Below are 20,468 nucleotides of genomic sequence, written 5' to 3'. Positions count from 1 at the left end.
TAGCTGGAAACATTATCTTGTCCTGCAAAAAACAAGCTGTGATACAGCTCCATCCGAAGAAAAATAAAAAATCTATAGCTCTGAGAATAAAGAGATGCAACAGCAATTTTTTTATTATGCAATTGTTTTTAATGTGTAAAATTCTCATGGTGATCTGCTGTGAAGACACTGAGCTTGAGCTGCAGTGACCTCATCATTGGCATTTTTCCACAATCCTAAGGCTACCGCAGCTCAGCCCGGCCTGAGTGATGTTACTGAGGATGCACTCGCAGCATCTTATTCACCAATGGTTCTCAGCCTGGATGATCACATCTTGGCACTGTCCAGGTTGAAATCTAATTATCCCCCAGACATGGATTACGGCGTTAGACAGAACAACCGACAGGTATGGTATATTGTTGTTTTTTTACTTTTGTTTTATTAAAGGAGGACAAAGGCTTTGGTAGAATTAGGTGAGGTTGCAAGTATTGTTTAATTGAGATTATTAAAGGAGTCTGTGTCATTTTTTTCATTTAAATTACTTTATTCTGGGTGCCTGTGATTTCTTACAATGTGACTATGGGTTGAGTAAAGTGGGTGTCTTATTGATGCCTCTCCATTACTAACCCCGGGGCTTGATGTCACCTGACAATACAATACAAAGGTGACATCAACATCCCAAATATGAACCCCACTTGCCACCGTTACAGGGCAATGCTGGTTGTCAAAAATGATAAATTTTAATTAATTTTAAATAATTAAAAAAACAGCATGGGAACCCTTATATTCTTGATAACTAAGCTTGCTGAAACTGATAGCTGAGGGTTGCAGCCCCCAGCTGTGAGTTTTGCCGGGCTTGTTATCAAAAATAGGGGGAACCCACGTCGGGTTTTTCATTAATTTATCTATAGCGCAGGCGGTGGGTGAGGAACACCCTGATCATCTGCTCCTGCTGTCACTTTTCTTAGCGGCAGCAGGTGTAGGATGATGGGAGTAATTTGCAGCCCATGCTAACAGTAAAAAATGGACATGTTAGCATGCTTTGCCCACAGACACACATTCCGTGGAAACACACTGACATGTCCACAGACTCATTCATTTGAGTGGGTCTACGTATGTCAGTGTCTCTGGTACATGTGAAAACTGTCACCACATGTAAGGAGACATGGATGCGTGAAAGAGGCCTTACACTGTTCAGCCCGTGTGATCTACCTTCATTGAAGATGTGAATAATTTCCCCTCTCTATACTGATGCCTACATTTTATTTTCTTCTCCCTGCTACTATCTCCTGGGGTATATTCAAATACTTATGATTTTATGAGATTTTCGGTGCAATTTTTTGCTCTAAAATCTGTTCACGTCCTGCAGACATTCTGCACCCCTTGCACCTAAGTTACTCTACATGTTAAGGGAAATTTCCACACAAATTTCCGTCTTCCATGGAAAAGCAGGTGGATTATGCAGGTACGGTTAAGCCCCACTGAATTGGGATAAAAATTGTATCAATCAAAATGCAGCCTAACAGTAAGATAAAGGAGGGAAAGAACAAAGATAGAGAGATTCCACAGCCAAAAGCAGTGTGTTGTCAGATTTATGTAATCGGAGGTAGCCAAGAAACCTATGGAAGAGTTACACAGACTCTATACAAGTAAAAAAGAGCCAATGAAGTCCACTCATGGTCAAAGTGTTGGTATGCTTCAAATTGCTCCAGAAAATAAAGTATTTCTTCCAGAAAATTATTGCAATTACATGTTTTGTTACATACATGTTTATTCTTTTTGCGTGTGTTGGAACAACACAAAACAAAACAAAGAAAAAAAGGCAAATTGGACATAATTTCACATAAAACAAAAAAATGGGCTAGAAAAAAATGTTGGCACCTTTCCAAAAATGTGGGTAAACAACTTTGTTTCAAACATACGATGCTCATTTAAACTCACATGTGACAAGTGACAGGTGTGGGCAATATGAAAAACACCCTTGAAAACAGATAAAAAGGGGAGAAGTTGACTCAATCTTTGTATTGTGTGTGTGTGTGCCATACGAACAGGGAGAACAGAAAGAGGAGACGAAAAATATTGAAAAATATCAAAAATCTCAAGGTTACAAGTCCATTTACAGAGAACTTGATGTTCCTTTATCTACAGTGCACAACATAATAACGAAGTTCCAATGCCAAGAAAGATAAGCTTTATACAAGTGCCAAAGTTAAAAGGATACATTTTATTACCGTAAATACATGAAAAAACAATAGAAAGTCATATATAAAAAAGAGAGAAAACCACTGGCAATGCAACAGGTGTCTCTCCCTGGATACAGTAATAATTGGGTATGTGTGCCACTGCAAGAAATGATTTAGAAGTTAACTATTTCATGACGGACCCCTTTTTCATTTTTGTGTTTCTGTTTTTCACTCCCCTTGCTCCCAGTGCCATAACTTTTTTATTTTTCCGTCAAGATGGCCATGTGTGTTTTTTGCGGGACAAGATGTACTTTTGAATGACACCATTGGTTTTACCATATCATGTACATGTATCATGTAAAAACGGAAAACAAATGAAAAATGTGGTGAAAAAAAGTGCAATTCCACAACTGTTTTTTGGATTTTTTTTTACCATGTTCACCAAGTGCTAAAACTGATCTACCACTATGATTCTCCAGTTCATTTTGAGTTCATTGACATCAAACATGTATAGGTTGTTTTTTATTTAAGTGGTAACAAAAAAATCCAAAGTTTGTTAAAAAAAAATTGTGTCATTTTCCGAGACCCGCAGCGTCACCATTTTTTATGAACTCGGGTTGGGTGAGGGCTTATTTTTGTGCATGCCGAGCTGATGTTTTTATTGATACCATTTTGGTGTGAATATGATCTTTTGACCACCCGTTATTGCATTTATTGTTTTAGGAGGGTGATTTGAACATATATATATACAGTATATACAGTACAGATCAAAAGTTTGGACACACCTTCTCATTTAAAGATTGTTCTGTATTTTCTTGCCTATGAAAATTATACATTCACACTGAAGGCATCAAATCTATGAATTAACACATGTGGAATTATATACTTATCAAAAAAGTGTGAAACAACTGAAATTATGTCTTATATTCTAGGTTCTTCAAAGTAGCCACCTTTTGCTTTGATGACTGCTTTGTACACTCTTGGCATTCTCTTGATGAGCTTCAAGTGGTAGTCACCGGGAATGGTCTTCCAACAATCTTGAAGGAGTTCCCAGAGATGCTTAGCACTTGTTGGCCCTTTTGCCTTCACTCTGCGGTCCAGCTCACCCCAAACCATCTCGATTGGGTTCAGGTCTGACGTAGCACCCCATCACTCTCCTTCTTGGTCAAATAGTCCTTACACAGCTTGGAGGTGTGTTTGGGGTCATTGTCCTGTTGAAAAATAAATGATGGTCCAACTAAACGCAAACCGGATGGAATAGCATGCTGCTGCAAGATGCTGTGGTAGTCATGCTGGTTCAGTATTCCTTCAATTTTTAATAAATCCCCAACAGTGTCACCAGCAAAGCTCCCCCACACCATCACACCTCCTCCTCCATGCTTCAAGGTGGGATCCAGGCATGTAGAGTCCATCCGTTCACCTTTTCTGCGTCGCACAAAGACACGGTGGTTGGAACCAAAGATCTCAAATTTGGACTCATCAGACAAAAAGCACAGATTTCCACTGGTCTAATGTCCATTCCTTGTGTTCTTTAGCCCAAACAAGTCTCTTCTGCTTGTTGTCTGTCCTTAGCAGTGGTTTCCTTGCAGCTATTTTACCATGAAGGCCTGCTGCACAAAGTCTCCTCTTAACAGTTGTTGTAGAGATGTGTCTGCTGCTAGAACTCTGTGTGGCATTGACCTGGTCTCTAATCTGAGCTGCTGTTAACCTGCGAATTCTGAGGCTCGTGACTCGGATAAACTTATCGTCAGAAGCAGAGGTGACTCTTGGTCTTCCTTTCCTGGGGCAATCCTCATGTGAGCCAGTTTCTTTGTAGCGCTTGATGGTTTTTGCCACTGCACTTGGGGACACTTTCAAAATTTTCCCAATTTTTCAGACTGACTGACCTTCATTTCTTAAAGTAATGATGGCCACTCATTTTTCTTTACTTAGCTGCTTTTTTCTTGCCATAATACAAATTCTAACAGTCTATTTAGTAGGACTATCAGCTGTGTATCCACCAGACTTCTGCACAACACAACTGATGGTCTCAACCCCATTTATGAGGCAAGAAATCCCACTTATTAAACCTGACAGGGCACACCTGTGAAGTGAAAACCATTCCCGGTGACTACCTTTTGAAGCTCATCAAGAGAATGCCAAGAGTGTGCAATGCAGTCATCAGAGCAAAATGTAGCTACTTTGAAGAACCTAGAATATAAGACATAATTTCAGTTGTTTCACACTTTTTTGTTAAGTATATAATTCCACATATGTTAATTCATAGTTTTGATGCCTTCGGTGTGAATGTACAATTTTCATAGTCATGAAAATACAGAAAAATCTTTAAATGAGAAGGTGTGTCCAAACTTTTGGTCTGTACTGTATATATATATATATATATATATATATATATATATATATTATATTTTTGAAAACTTTTTTTAATTTTAGCATGCTTCAATACTCTCCACGGGAGACTAGAAGCTGCCATAACCCGATCGGCCCTGCTACGTACAGGCGATTATCAGATTGCCTGTATTTAGCAGAGTTGCTGACTTGCTATGAGCACCAACCACTGGGCGGCGCTCATAGAAATCTGGCAGTGACAACCACAGAGATCTGCTGGAAACCTCTGGTTGTCACCGATGGGTGGGATTTCTGGCACGCTTGCAGGAAGGACGTGTTAAATGCCGCTGTCAGAGTTTGACAGCGGTATTTAACAGGTTAACAGCCAGTATGGATCGCGATTCCACCCACGTCTGTTAGAGGCACATGTCAGCTGTTCAAAACAGCTGACTAGCTGGGAAAGTTGTGGGCTCAACGCCGAATCCCACATCAAAGGGGGAGACATGACATATGCAGTACTAGTACGGCGCATGTCATGAAGGGGTTAAATACTGCTCATTACCAATGAACAGTTATCTGCACATGTGAATCTCATAAAGAATCATGGGTTAATAGAAAACAAATAATCATATTTAGCAATTCATAATAACTTGTGGGTATGTAGCAGTAAATACAATGCTAGAAACCATTAAACACATGTGCTTATACAATTATTATTTCAAGCAAGACCCATCATAAACAGTAATATCTGGAGCTGTTCTGAGTAGTGTTGAGCATTCCGATGCTGCAAGTATCGGGTATCGGCCGATACTTGCTGTATCGGAATTCCGATACCGGGATTCCGATACTCTTGTGGTATCGGGTATCGGGTATCGCAACAACATTAATGTTAAAATGTGTAAAAGAGAGAATTAAAATAAAAAATATCGCTATCCTCACCTCTCCGACGCAGCCGGGACTTCAGCGAGGGAACCGGCAGCGTTGTTTGTTTAAAATTCGCGCTATTACTTGGTTACGTGAATTCCCGGCTTGTGATTGGTCAGGTCGGCCATGTTGCCGGGACGCGGACCAATCACAGCAAGCCGTGACGAAATTACGTCACGGCTTGCTGTGATTGGTCCGCGTCCCGGCAATATGGCCGCCCTGACCAATCACAAGCCGTGACGTCACGGGAGGCTGGACACGCGCCCATTTTAAAATGAGCGCGTCCAGCCTCCCGGCTTGTGATTGGTTGACCGCGGCGCAACCAATCACAAGCCGTGACGTCACGGGAGGCTGGACACGCGCCCATTTTAAAATGAGCGCGTCCAGCCTCCCGGCTTGTGATTGGTTGACCGCGGCGCAACCAATCACAAGCCGTGACGTCACGGGAGGCTGGACACGTGCCCATTTTAAAATGAGCACGTGTCCAGCCTCCCGTGACGTCACGGCTTGTGATTGGTCAGGGCGGCCATATTGCCGGGACGCGGACCAATCACAGCAAGCCGTGACGTAATTTCGTCACGGCTTGCTGTGATTGGTCCGCGTCCCGGCAACATGGCCGACCTGACCAATCACAAGCCGGGAATTCACGTAACCAAGTAATAGCGCGAATTTTAAACAAACAACGCTGCCGGTTCCCTCGCTGAAGTCCCGGCTGCGTCGGAGAGGTGAGGATAGCGATATTTTTTATTTTAATTCTTTCTTTTACACATTTATATGGTTCCCAGGGCCTGAAGGAGAGTTTCCTCTCCTTCAGACCCTGGGAACCATCAGGAATACCGTCCCATACATGAGTCCCATTGACTTGTATTGGTATCGGGTATCGGTATCGGATTGGATCCGATATTTTGCCGGTATCGGCCGATACTTTCCGATACCGATACTTTCAAGTATCGGACGGTATCGCTCAACACTAGTTCTGAGACATCCAGCAGCATACATGTCAAAATAATGAATAATAGTCAAGGAATGGAAAACTAATAGTGTTAAAGACATGATGCTGTCCAGTGCCTAGGACATTTATGATGGCTTGATTAAAACAATGTCAAATAAATAAAGCACATATCATTAAAGGGACTCTGTCACCTGAATTTGGAGGGAACAATTTTCAGCCATAGGGGCGGGGTTTTTGGGTGTTTGATTCACCCTTTCCTTACCGGCTGGCTGCATGCTGGCTGCAATATTGGATTGAAGTTCATTCTCTGTCCTCCGTAGTACACGCCTTTACAAGGCAATCATGCCTTATGCAGGCGTCAGCCAGCAGGTAAGGAAAGGGTGAATCAAACACCGAAAACCCCGCCCCTATGGCTGAAAATTGTTCCCTTCAAATTCAGGTGACAGAGTCCCTTTAACTCGATGATCAATCCAGGGACCCACCTCACCCAACGCACGTTTCGAACTGAAATACCCCTGGATGAAGCATTTCAGTGCAAAACTTATAGAAAATAAATCTGTATCTTCTATATCTAGAAGAAATGTAAAAGAAGAATGCAGCACTCCAATAGAGTGTTTGATAATGGAAGGTCTGAAATGTAGCTTGAATTAGGTATATGAGTAAGCAAACAACTTTTGCTGGTGATTATTCATTGGAGTGCTGCTTTCTTCTGTTACATTGTGAACTGTGGCATTAGGTGTCCATTTTCACAACTGCAGCATTATTTTCAATGGGCAATTTTGGCAAAGGAGTACTAGATGCTGCTCTTTGTATTACCTATTTATTAAATGTTGTGGGACCCAAGAAAAGTACCAGTTAAAATAACATACTTATTTAGATCAACAAGATAATTAACAACTCTACCTTTCAACAATAGTGTTTAATTCTATTAATTCCAGAGCACACAGTTTAAAGGGTCAGTGCCAAGTGTATTGTCATCCGAAGTATAAAGTAGACAAGGTATTTGCAACAGCTTAATATTATATTTTTTTCTTAGCCCCCAGATAAATATGAAAAAGTCAAAACATTAATTTCTAGTTGAAATTTGCTAAACTTTACAGTTATGGCATAATTTTTACCATATGACTCATCAAAGTGTTTCACAATAAAATTTATATCTGTCAGAAGAAGATATCCTCAGCCTAATGTGCTTTATTTGCAACTGAAATGTGTCACATCAAACAAATTCTGGAAATAACTATGCATCATATTGTGGAATAAAAGCAGTAATTACCATGTCAAGTAAATTATATTAGCTGATTGGAAAATAAAATATTATTATTTGCGCATCAAGTCCATTAAAAAAGCAACTAAACATTGAGTTATATCGTAAAATAAAAATAATGCATGAATCTGGCAAAAATTACATGAATAGTCAATATGTTGCTCATGAAACATCACGTCATGCATTAAACATATTGTATTATTTTACTAATCTACAGAATGCATACATGTTCCAATGTACATACCATACATAAGATGTTAATATTGAAGGCTTTGTACCAAGTTAGTAAGTTATCACCTGTGCAGTGGACTGCCAAACATCACTTGTACTATACTCTGCTATCTCCAGCAATCCCTGGGGTCCCCAACCTGTGCCACATGAGCCACATATGGCTTGCGAGCCCAAGAAGAGTGACTCACAGCTTTCTACCATTTTGTTTTTTTAGCACCTGGTATACCATCTAGCTATGAAAAGAAGATCTTCAAATAGTGAATTTTATGAGTAGCCCTGCACAGAAGAGTAGATCTGGATGTGCATATACTTTTTAGGTGGAAGGGAGAGAAATAAATATGGTAAGCTGGATACAGGAACATACTGTTAGTCAGTTAAAGAGGGGAGTTTGAAGCCGGATGCGATAGTGTGGAGGGTTTGCTTGATACAAGAATACCAAATGAGAGTAAAGTAGGAACCCTGGGATGCAATTGTTCTACTTATTTGGGCACAAGGTCTCACTGTGTTTTCTGAGGGAAAGCTTTGGCTGTCAACATACTGGTAATGGGGGCTCTGAGTGTCCCTACTGTGTTGGAGGGGGGGGGGGATGTGGAGCCTGGATGTGGCTCGCGACTATCTCTCAGAGCTGAATGTGGCAATCAAAGTAAAAAATGTAGGGGACAGCTCCCCTGGACAATGAACAGAGAAATGGTGCCACCCATAACATTACACTATGTCATCCATTTTTCTTACTACAATACAAAATTTAGGGTTAGTAACTCACAAGAGAATACATTAGTCTCTTTGTGAGTAAGAATAAAGAGTAATAATTGCCAGGACATAAGGATATATATATTTTTTTTTTATTTGCAGGAATAAAGATCAGAATTTGAATGCCTAAATCAGGATCAAAAAATATTTCTGAACTTCATCCAACATCACTATATACTTGATCCATTTAATATCATAGTATACTTGACAACAACATTTTGTAAGATGATAGGAAGTTTAAGCATGGTAAGCATACAAATCAAGTGTTCAGGATTACTTGGTCATTAATCCTAACCTAACCTACATTTTGCAGAGGTGTACATGTGAGGAACATCTGAAGACAGATGTTTGGAAAGGGGATAATGCCTATTATGTAGCACTAAAACCATGGTTTCCCCCTTCCCATCTAGTTACTATAAAAATAGAAAATAAAATAATATGAACATTATTACTATTTAATGTTCATAATATAAACATAATCTTAATGGGACATGTGGACAGAGTACTAACTGGGATAAGCATAGTTAACAAGCCCATTATGACCATTATTACTGAGTTGTCCTGCCTTACAGTGTATCTACAGTATGACTTTGCAACCTTTGCAAAATTAGATGCCAGGTGTGCATAAGTAATCAACCCATTACTGATCATTTATAACAAATATCATGCATATTTACCAGTTTTCCCCAGCTCCATTTCTAATTTTAAGTTGTCTTTGAGCTTTCCTGCTCTCCTATATTTATGTTGCACATGTGTCATATAGTGACAAGGGACTGTGGGCACTTACCTGATTCCTCAAACTAGAGGCGCCCTAGTCTATCCCTATCCCCCAGATGGTTTAGATGCCATGTTCTCATACCAAGCTATGCTCCTAACGTAACACTTATCTGATCCCTCCCCCACCCAGGGAGGTGAGGGGCCGAAGTGTACAGGAAAACACTAACCAGAGGTAAACAGGGATAAAAGAAAACTACCATCATACAAATACACTCACAAAAATACAGAGTTTGAACCAGGGGAAGTATAGGAAGGGGAAACCAAATTTGAGAGGATAAGGATAAACATGCAAAGCAACACCACACATAACTCTCCTAAAAAACCCTCCAACTGCTAACTCCAAACACTGAACTTTCTCCTTCACCACTGAACCATGAAGTAGAACTATCACTGGCAACTCCCAAGTGCCAGTGAAGAGAATATATACCAGAGAGGAGTGGCCAACACAGAACAGCTGAGTCAATTCAGGATGGAGAGCTCCAGGAGGTCAACTCAAATGATCAACGCTTGCCATGACAGAGAAAGGAAAACATACACTGTTTAATAGGATGGTGAAGGGAATCTAATAAGTGTCAGAATTCATGTAACCAGATGCCGCAATCTTCTGGCCCCTCCCTGCCACTGTATCCCAATGACAATATATTTATAAGCAGCTGCAGCATGGCCTATGTCTTATAGCAGTCCTAAGATATGTAGATGTGAATCCAGCTCTGTTTTCTCACTGTTCTCCTCCTTTCAACTCCACCCTTCACTCTCCACATATGTAAATATGCCTCTGCAATCCGATACTTCAGTGAGCTGTTTTGTTTTTACCAAGTTGGATTTCAGTTTTTTCAGAGTGAAAGGCTCAGTGACAAGATATATTACACAAATTCTTACATAAATGTTTTCATTTTACTATATTAAAAAGTGAAAGAAAATAATTACCAGTAAGGATAAGGTAAGCGGTATTGTCGTCCATCACCTGCCATTCTAGGACTAGGATGTTCTCTAGTAGTTGGGTTGCGATTTGGAAACCCTCTCATCTGGTTATATGGATACATGTATGGCATGTAATGCATCATCGGAAGGTATGGTAAATAAAACATAGGTCGACCAGTTTGCTGTGGGTTTAAAAAATGAAATTAGCATATAGACAATATGTTAAAAAAGGTAAATAACCCTATATTTGGTAAAATATACTTTTGTGGTGCACTGATAAAACAGATAATAGAAATGTGCTATGAGAACTGAACAAAAATAAAAGGAAAAATTGTTAGCACTGCCATTAGGATGGTTGAAAAGCTGTTGTACACTTCCAATAAATATACTATTTAACATAGCAATATATAATTAAAGCAATATTTAATTTGTAAAGATAATACAACTAATAAAAAAGAAGCAGATAAATAAATAAAACTTAACCAAAGATCCCAATAAATCTCTATATACAGTGCATTATTCAGGTATTCAAACATATAGAAAAGATAAACACTTTTGCCCTTTTTATTTAGTAAAATGTGAATTGGGAATGTCCATTCTAATTCTTTTAAAGGGAATTTGTCATTTCAAATAATACTATTAACTTGCAGATTTAGGGCTAATCTAAAGTGCGGAACCCCAGACAAAATAAACTTTATTTCACCCAGGAGCTGCCGGCTTTCAACCATATGGTAAACATACGAACAAGGCCCATTCTCCTATAACAAAGGTGGGCAACAATTCACTAAATCTCTAAACATACTGACCAAATAGTCATTAAACTATCCAAAGTCAAACAAGTGTCTTTGTTTTTAAGAATAAAATACAACTTTATTAGAAATATATAAAATACATAGATTAAAAAGTGCCTCTAACCAAATACCAAATATACACTCACCGGCCACTTTATTAGGTACACCATGCTAGTAACGGGTTGGACCCCTTTTGCCTTCAGAACTGCCTCAATTCTTCGTGGCATAGATTCAACAAGGTGCTGGAAGCATTCCTCAGAGATTTTGGTCCATATTGACATGATGGCATCACACAGTTGCCGCAGATTTGTCGGCTGCACATCCCAAAGATGCTCCATACAAGGCAGGATGGATCCATGCTTTCATGTTGTTTACGCCAAATTCTGACCCTACCATCCGAATGTCGCAGCAGAAATCGAGACTCATCAGACCAAGCAACGTTTTTTCCAATCTTCTACTGTCCAATTTCGATGAGCTTGTACAAATTGTAGCCTCAGTTTCCTGTTCTTAGCTGAAAGGAGTGGTACCCGGTGTGGTCTTCTGCTGCTGTAGCCCATCTGCCTCAAAGTTCGACGCACTGTGCGTTCAGAGATGCTCTTAGGCCTACCTTGGTTGTAACGGGTGGCGATTTGAGTCACTGTTGCCTTTCTATCAGCTCGAACCAGTCTGCCCATTCTCCTCTGACCTCTGGCATCAACAAGGCATTTCCGCCCACAGAACTGCCGCTCACTGGATTTTTTTTCTTTTTCGGACCATTCTCTGTAAACCCTAGAGATGGTTGTGCGTGAAAATCCCAGTAGATCAACAGTTTCTGAAATACTCAGACCAGCCCTTCTGGCACCAACAACCATGCCACGTTCAAAGGCACTCAAATCACCTTTCTTCCCCATACTGATGCTCGGTTTGAACTGCAGGAGATTGTCTTAACCATGTCTACATGCCTAAATGCACTGAGTTGCCGCCATGTGATTGGCTGATTAGAAATTAAGTGTTAACAAGAAGTTGGACAGGTGTACCTAATAAAGTGGCCAGTGAGTGTATATAGGCCAGCTAATCATATGGACATATATTATTATATCATATTCATAGGTTATACACCCTCCCCTTCCGATTCTTATTAATACAAAATTTTACACCTGTTGCCCAGGGTGTGAAAGATAGTATACAGATCATATATGCTACCAAATATTCAAAGGCTTATTGTCACCAGTAAACATAGCCAATTGCTTATATGGAAAAAATTCACCATGTTATATATGGGAGCGCGCGCTCAGAATACCAGCATACTAGCAAATCCCAAATGCTGACAGTTCCACCCTGTAGAAAACCATTCATAGAAGGTGCAAATCGCCGCACCGCAGGTCACAGCATACATATCAAATCATGAACATGAAAGGAGGAGGCCAAAAACCCCTTGATAAACACATATTACCTGAGTCCAAATGCTTAAAGATTAGAAGCCAAAGTGGTGTGCTGTGCCTCCAAACAACCCCGACGCGCGTTTCACGCCTGCTTCTTCCTTATTTCTTTCAACCATGCAGAGTGTCCAGATCAATCACAGTCACTAATCACAGCACTAAAAGTGGTGACTGAAAACACACCCTACTGCGGAGCCGGCTGTCAGTCAGCGCTAGGAAATGCTTACATCTGCTGCTGACAGTGCTGTGAATGGTTATAATTGCTCCTGTCCGACTAGGCACTTTTGTATCCATACTAATTGCAGACTAACCATATATCTGCAGGTTAATAACATTATTGAACATGACAGGTTCCCTTTAATAACTGTTTTTGTCCTTTTATTTAATGAAAAAAGTAAGGCAAGCCTTTTATGGTTTTCAGGTGCATGGATATGGTTCCATCCCTTTGAATATATTCAACACAGAACCTGGCACTGAAAATGAGACAATTTGTTCAAGCCATGAACCGTGAACAGGCAAGTTGTGATGTTTTGGTCTCACCGACCTTCATCAGATATACACGTATAGTCTTAAAGGCCTGATCCAGCATAATATAAGGCAAGGCAGCAGAGGAGTAATGGGGAGAGATATGCATAGCATTGGCCCATATTTCTCTCTAGGCGACCTGCATCACATTTACTGCCTTGCTTTATATAATGCTGGATCAGGTCTTTAGATTATTTGTAAATATCTGATGAAGGTCGGTGAGAAAGAAGCATCACAACTTATCAGTTCACAGTCCACAGTTTCAATAAACTGCATCATTTTCATTTTGAGTGCCGAATTCCTTGTTAAATAGGTTTGTCCGTTATCATCTTAAAGATTTTCTTCTGTGATAGACTACACAATTTCTGGTAAGTATATAGATTTGCAAATTAAGACTGGAATATTGAAGCGCACTATGATTTTTTTTAAATTAGGTAAATTGAGAATCGTTCCTAATGAACAGAGATTATGAAGTATGTTGTTATAGGAGAATTTTATAAACAGGCACCATTTACTGAGAGAGGAGAATGGGATTGCTTGAAATGTGTCAAACATAACCAGTCTTTTGGCCCAAGATAAGACCCCGAGATGGACAGAGTTAGATGACATGCTAAAGTAAGAGCAACATGTGTATCTTTTTTCCAAAGCTAGTCATCTCACTTCATTCATCTCAGGATATCTGAAGACAAAAGAAAAGATAAGAATGGACACCCCTCTATTTCAGTCTAGAAGGTAGCTTAATATCTTGCATGCTAGTGCATCCAATTTTGAAATGAGATTCTATAGTGGTGTGAGCTGTGCTATAATGGTTTTCAACTTCTCAACAATGATATTGCAGTAACACGAAGGAAAAGTCATCGACTTATTTATGGAAATCACAGGAGCAATATACTGTATATGTTAATGATATTCAAATGGTAACAGAATTTTCAAAACATTCGGTTTATTCAGTATTAAGTGTGAGCGCCAAGCATGTAAATATCTAAACGTACACGCTTTGTCTACTATCAATGAAGTTGCTTGTATTAATGGTTGTCCGAGCAATGTTCAGCCATGTGAAATGGACTTGAGCAAGCAAATCATCAAGATCCGCTGCAGGCAAGTGCCATTTGCAGTTGGCCACCAATGACGTCTCAGATGTACTCAATGGGAGACAAGTTCAGAGAGGCTGCAGGCCATGGGAGCATGTATAGGCCGCACAGGCTGATCATAGTTTCACAAGTAACATGCAGCCTAACAATGTTGAGTTGAAAAATTGTTAAAGACACTTAAGAAAAATGACCATACCACTGGTGCCACAACCAAATCAATCTAACTTTAAGCTGTTATTGTACCTGGAATAAAGACTATAGTGCCTCCGTTACATTAAGTTACCCCACATCATAAACCCATGAGTAGGACCGATGTGATGCTCCATCGTTACTGGCATTGCAAACATGGTTTTCAGTCTAACCATCAGCTATTACTACTTCCAAGACAAATGCAGTGTGAACACTGCTTAACATCTTAGGCTTGGTATGTGATGTCTACTTTCACATGCAGTGCAAAATGGATCAATGATGGAACCAGTGGTATGGAAATTTCTCCAAAGTCACCCAAGAGTAGCTTTTCAACATGAAAACACCAGGACACATGTTTCTTGTGCTACTGTGAGCAGATTGCATGTTCTAAGTGTGCTACCATGGCCTGCATCATTTGCGGCTTTGACCCTCATCAAATACAGCTGGCACATCATTATTCAGCAATTGTAAATGAAGCTGCCAGCAGTGGATGTTGATGATTTGCCAAAATGCATTCAGCAGGACAGAACATCCCTCATGAAACAATTAATAGTCTAATTGATAAAATGACAAGGGATGAAAGTGAATGCATGCGGTGCTCACTCTCTATATTTAATAAATTGTGATTTGCTGAAAATTTTGTTTCCATTTTTTCATCGTTTGGATATTATTAGAGTTGAGCAAATTTGATCGGGTTCCTGCTTATTTGGCAAGCTATAGCGAATTAACATGTCTATTCATCCTGTGATTTCCATCATTACCCAACTTTTCCTTCCTCATGTTTCAGTTTCAATGCTGAGCAATGTAATGTATATAGCAGTATCATGAATTTAGTATATTAACCTGCAGTGCACAGTTTAAAGGTTACTGTGGACATAGGAATGATTAATTTCTAGAGCTGCGAACGTCACAATATTTGTAATTGATTGCTAGCCTGACAAAGATTTTAATGGCAGGTACCATTGTTTAATCATGCTATGAATCACAGTGTAATTCAGTTTGGCATGTCCCACTTAGTGTAATATAGATGCCTCGGTGACACAAAACTGCTTGCCTATAATGATGTTTAGAACAAACTATGTGCATTCACTGTCAGCTCAGTGAAGGGCTTGTAATGCACTGAATAGCAGCTGGAGAAAATTAGGTAACTGACAACAGATCCACATAATATACCTACTTCTTTTACCCTTGTAACTACTTACTATAACTCTGCTCATTTCTATAGATAAGTACTGTCTGTGTTCCCTGCTGTTGTAATCCTTCATTACAAAATTCTTCTTTGTGTTCGTGAACAATAGTCAGTCACTATGAAATATTTTTTTTTAGATGTCTTGGTCATAGAGATAGAGATAAACATAGCTACTTTATCATGTATTGACTGGTGAGTGTTGACAATAAGGATTGGATTTCTTCACTACCAAAATCACAATTTTTGTCTTGCATTTCCTGTCTATAATTTGTTATATAATGATTCCAAAGGACTTAGAATCTAATGTTTAGTTGGCAGCCAGGGGAAGGGGGGATTGCAAACCTCAAAGGCTTTGAACCCCAATGTCATCTTCTAAAAGAGAATCTCAAATTCATGTAGCTCTTTTACAGAAAAGTCCGGCAATACCCTTATATGACCAGTCCTTTCCTCCATTACTGAGTAATCAGAGTTTGAGAAGATATGTAAATTAAGCTGTAGATTTAAAGCCTCTGTCACTCCAGGAACCTTTGCCTGAAGACACACTACACAGAGGCTGTAAGTCAAGCAGAAGTAGGTAGTGCTGAGCAGAGACTAGAGCTGGAGTGACAAAGGCTTCAGATCTATAGGTGTCATGCTTCTGCCAGAAGTAAGATGGTGCATGACGAGACTGAGGGGAAGGAAAAGATTAACAGGGAGCATCCTTAACACTTGCCCTGTGTAACACTAAACTACCTAGCGTCCATACATGGGTTCTTTCACCCTGTGTGGAAATCATGTTCCTATGCCTGTCTTACCCTGAGAACGACCCTGACTAGTATATAGGGCATCAGGAATGCTAGTTCTGCTCTAACATAAAGACACAAAGGGAAATACACAGGGATAAAAGAAAAAGCAATCACTCAATGTGCACCCAGACTACAAAAAGGGAACAGAGGAAGGATAAGGTGAGGCTAACCAAAAAGGTGGTAAGATAAAGAAAGCACTCAAACAAATTTCTGAACAGTTATCTCCAGAGACGATCCATAGATGATCTCTCTTCACACCTCCAGCCCTAAACCAGGCTATAGCAAGCTACCACTGGCAAGTTCTTAAGCTAAGAGGTGAGCATTTATATCAGAGGGGGGTGAATAACTCCGAACAACTGAGATAATTCAGGACGGAAATCTCTAGGAGACAAACAGAATTGTTTAACCCTTGCCACACCAGAACAAGGGACATCTGCACAGCCAACTGGAAAGCAAAGCAGACCCATCCAGTGCAGGTGCACTTCTAGCCAAATGCTGCGATCTTATGATACCCCTATGTCGCAGTATCCCCTTGACAGTACTTCCTCTCATTAGAGGAGACTCTGAACTCTCAGTACTGGATGTGAGTCATGAAAAGACCGAACCTACCTGATCACATGAACATCAGATGCTGGTACCCATATTTTCTCCTCTGGGCAATAATCTTTCCAATGTACCAAATAATAAAGTGACCATATTTGGTACATTGATATTGAGAATCGATAATCTTAGTTATCTGAACCTCAGATTCCCATTAGCAAGGACCATGGAAGGTGGTAGTAAAATCAGTTTTGAGGACGCAAAACATTTTTTGACAAGTGATCAGAGAAACGCATTATGTATTTTGAAAGTAGGTGGCAAGACAAGGCGAAACGCTACCAGATAGATTACAGCAACTATCTTATGGGACCCATGAACCTGGGTCCCAGTTTTCAAGAAGGAGCTTTCAATTTAATATTCTGAGAACACACCAAATATCCAACACATAGGTCCACACCAACCAAGCACTTCTGATCAGCCATACTTTTCTTTTGGGAACCCATCGTCCTTAAATTATCAAGAACACTCCACCACAAAGGAGTAATAGATGAAGAAATCTGCTCCTCAAGCACTTCTGAAGCACGATTTCCATTGAAGGTGCGGAATTGAGGGTGAAAACCATATACACCCGAAAAATGGGGACTTGCTAGTAGATTCATGATGACAGTTATTTATATTTAGATGGGTTCGCTGTGAATAAGAGACCCAATCCTACTGATTCTCAAAAACAAAACACCTTAGGTACATCTCAGGATTCAGATTTAGCATGCCCATTAGATTGTGGAGGAAAGATCAGTTATAAAATCCACAGATGAGTCCTTGCTCTACATGAAATAACCAAAGGTTGCAGAACCACGGGCGTACAAGTATGGGAAGTCTTTGAACGCGTACAAGTACTGCAAGATGAAACATAATCACAAATATCCTGGTGCAACCTTGACCACCAAAAACATCAAAAGTATACTCATGGTAACTTTACTGCCAGGATGTCCTGCAAGAACTAAATCATGATGTTCACTTAAAATTCAATTTATTAGAGATTTACTGGGACAAACAGTTTATCTGGAGGACAAACGGCAAGAGTGTCCCCCTGGGCTTCTAAGACCTCCTTCTCTAGATCTGAACATATTGCAGCAATTATTACTCCTTTCAGCAAAATGGGTACAGGCTCGCCACCTCCTGTTCAGGGCAGAGCAGTGTGCCGCTCTCCCTGCTGTGCTCTGAACAGGTCGGCAGTGAGCAGTGATTGCAGCCTGTACTGTAATACTAAGTACAGGCTGCAATCACCGCTCCTCACTGCAGATACTCACCTCGGCCCCTGCTTCCCAGCAGCAGCTTCTCCCTGGCAGCTCCTGCCATCGCACTCACTGAGCTGTGTATGTGCGATGACAGAGGAAAATAAACAACAAAATGGCCGCAATCTCTGTTGTGAACTCTGTGTTCAGGCTCCCTCTTGTGGTCACTGGTGGTATGGTGTGACTTTTGCTTTGGGCTCCCCCTAGTGGCTTTTCCTGTTATCCTGCTGGTCTCTGGCTATCAGCTGGTTCGTTATCCTCTGGGAGGTTCCTATATAGCTCTGTTTTACTTCCACTTGTTGCCGGCTGTCGATGTAATCAGTGCTACTCAGATTCCTTCTGACTACCTTGCTCCCAGTCCATCCAGGATAAGCTAAGTTTTGTTTGCTCATTTTTTGATCAGCAGTGTTTATCATGTTTTCTGTTCCAGCTTGCTAAAATGTAATTCCCTCGCTTGCTGGTTGCTCTAGTGGGCTGAGTTTCTCCCCACACACCGTTAGTTGGTGTGTGGGTTCTTGAAATCTCAGGATGGATATTTTGTAAGGGTTTTTTATTGATCGCATAGACCCCTGCTCTATTTTCTGCTTTCTAGTACTAGTGGGCCTCTTTTGCTGAATCTGATTTCATCCCTATGTATGTGCCTTCTTCTTACTTCACCGTTAATATTTGTTGGGGGCTTCTATATCTTTGGGGATTATTTCTCTGGAGGCAAGCGAGGTCTTTCTTTCTCTTTAGGGGTAGCTAGTTCCTCAGGCTGGCTCGAGACGTCTAGGAATTTTTTAGGCACGTTCACCGGCTACCTCTAGTTGTTTTGGATAGGTTCAGATTTGCGATCAGTCCAGTTACCATCTCCCTAGAGCTCGTCCTTAGTTTAATCACTTGCTGATCTATTTGTGATCCTCAGCCACTAGGGATCATAACAGTACAGCCGGCCCGCAAAGTGTTAATTGCATGGCAGAAGCAGGAGAAAAGAAGCCTTGAGAAATTTTTTTTTTCTTGTTGCCGTGTGTCTAGCTGCTGTGCTAGCTTCTCTCCTCCTCTTAATCTTGGTGTGGCTCTGAGTTCAGCTGCTGACATGGATGTCCAGAGCTTGGCTTCCAGTCTGGATCATCTTGCTGCTAGAGTTCAAAGTATTCAGGATTTTGTTGTTCACAGTCCTATGTCTGAGCCTAGGATACCTATTCCGGAGTTGTTTTCTGGAGATAGATCTAGGTTCCGAAATTTTAAGAACAATTGTAAGTTGTTTCTTTCTTTGAAACCTCGTTCCTCTGGTGATGCCGTTCAGCAAGTTAGGATTATTATTTCCTTTTTGCGTGGTGACCCTCAAGATTGGGCCTTCGCATTGGCGCCAGGGGATCCTGCATTGCTCAGTGTGGATGCGTTTTTTCTGGCCCTTGGATTGCTCTATGAGGAACCTAATCTTGAGAACCAGGCTGAAAAAGCGTTATTGGCCCTCTCGCAGGGGCAAGATGAAGCAGAGGTGTACTGCCAGAAATTTCGGAAATGGTCGGTGCTTACTCAGTGGAATGAGTGTGCCCTGGCTGCAAATTTCAGAGAAGGTCTTCCTGAAGCCATTAAGAATGTCATGGTGGGGTTCCCTACGCCTGCAGGTCTGAATGAGTCAATGACTCTGGCCATTCAGATTGATCGGTGGTTGCGGGAGCGCAAACCTGTGCACCATTTGGCGGTGTCTTCTGAACAGACACCTGAATCTATGCAATGTGACAGAATTCTGACCAGAAGTGAACGGCAAAATTATAGACGGCAAAATGGGTTGTGCTTTTACTGTGGTGACTCAGCTCATGTTATCTCAGCATGCTCTAAGCGCAAAAAAAAGGTTGATAAATCTGTCACCATTGGTACTTTACAGCCTAAGTTCATTTTGTCTGTTACCCTGATTTGTTCCCTGTCATCTTACCCGGTTAATGCCTTTGTAGATTCAGGTGCTGCCCTGAGTCTGATGGATTGGTCATTTGCCAGGCGCTGTGGTTTTGATTTGGAGCCTTTAAAATTCCCTATTCCACTAAGGGGAATTGACTCTACGCCATTGGCTACGAATAGACCTCAGTACTGGACACAAGTGACCATGTGCATGACTCCTGTTCATCAGGAGGTGATTCGCTTTCTTGTATTGCATAATTTGCATGATGTTGTCGTGTTGGGTCTACCATGGTTGCAGACTCATAATCCAGTCCTGGATTGGAAAGCTATGTCTGTGTCAAGTTGGGGTTGTCAGGGAATTCATGGTGACGCTCCTGTGGTGTCAATTGCTTCGTCCACTCCTTCTGAAGTCCCTACGTTTTTGTCAGACTACCAGGATGTATTTGAGGAGCCCA

The 20,468-nt window shown here is 40.8% G+C and overlaps 1 protein-coding gene across 1 annotated transcript in view; it reads right to left on the bottom strand.

Annotated features, from left to right (window-relative positions):
* C3H1orf94 (chromosome 3 C1orf94 homolog) overlaps positions 1 to 20,468 on the bottom strand; it is a 334,497-nt gene that overhangs the window by 3,782 nt on the left and 310,247 nt on the right. Inside the window, exon 4 of the mRNA XM_077296072.1 lies at positions 10,316 to 10,491. Coding sequence (XP_077152187.1) covers positions 10,316 to 10,491 — 176 coding nt within the window. The remainder of the gene's footprint in view (positions 1 to 10,315; positions 10,492 to 20,468) is intronic.

Source organism: Ranitomeya variabilis, chromosome 3 (assembly GCF_051348905.1).
Source record: "Ranitomeya variabilis isolate aRanVar5 chromosome 3, aRanVar5.hap1, whole genome shotgun sequence".
Taxonomy (NCBI): Eukaryota; Metazoa; Chordata; class Amphibia; order Anura; family Dendrobatidae; genus Ranitomeya; species Ranitomeya variabilis.
Note: the sequence above shows the minus strand (reverse complement) of the source record. Positions and strands in the feature narration are given on the sequence as shown.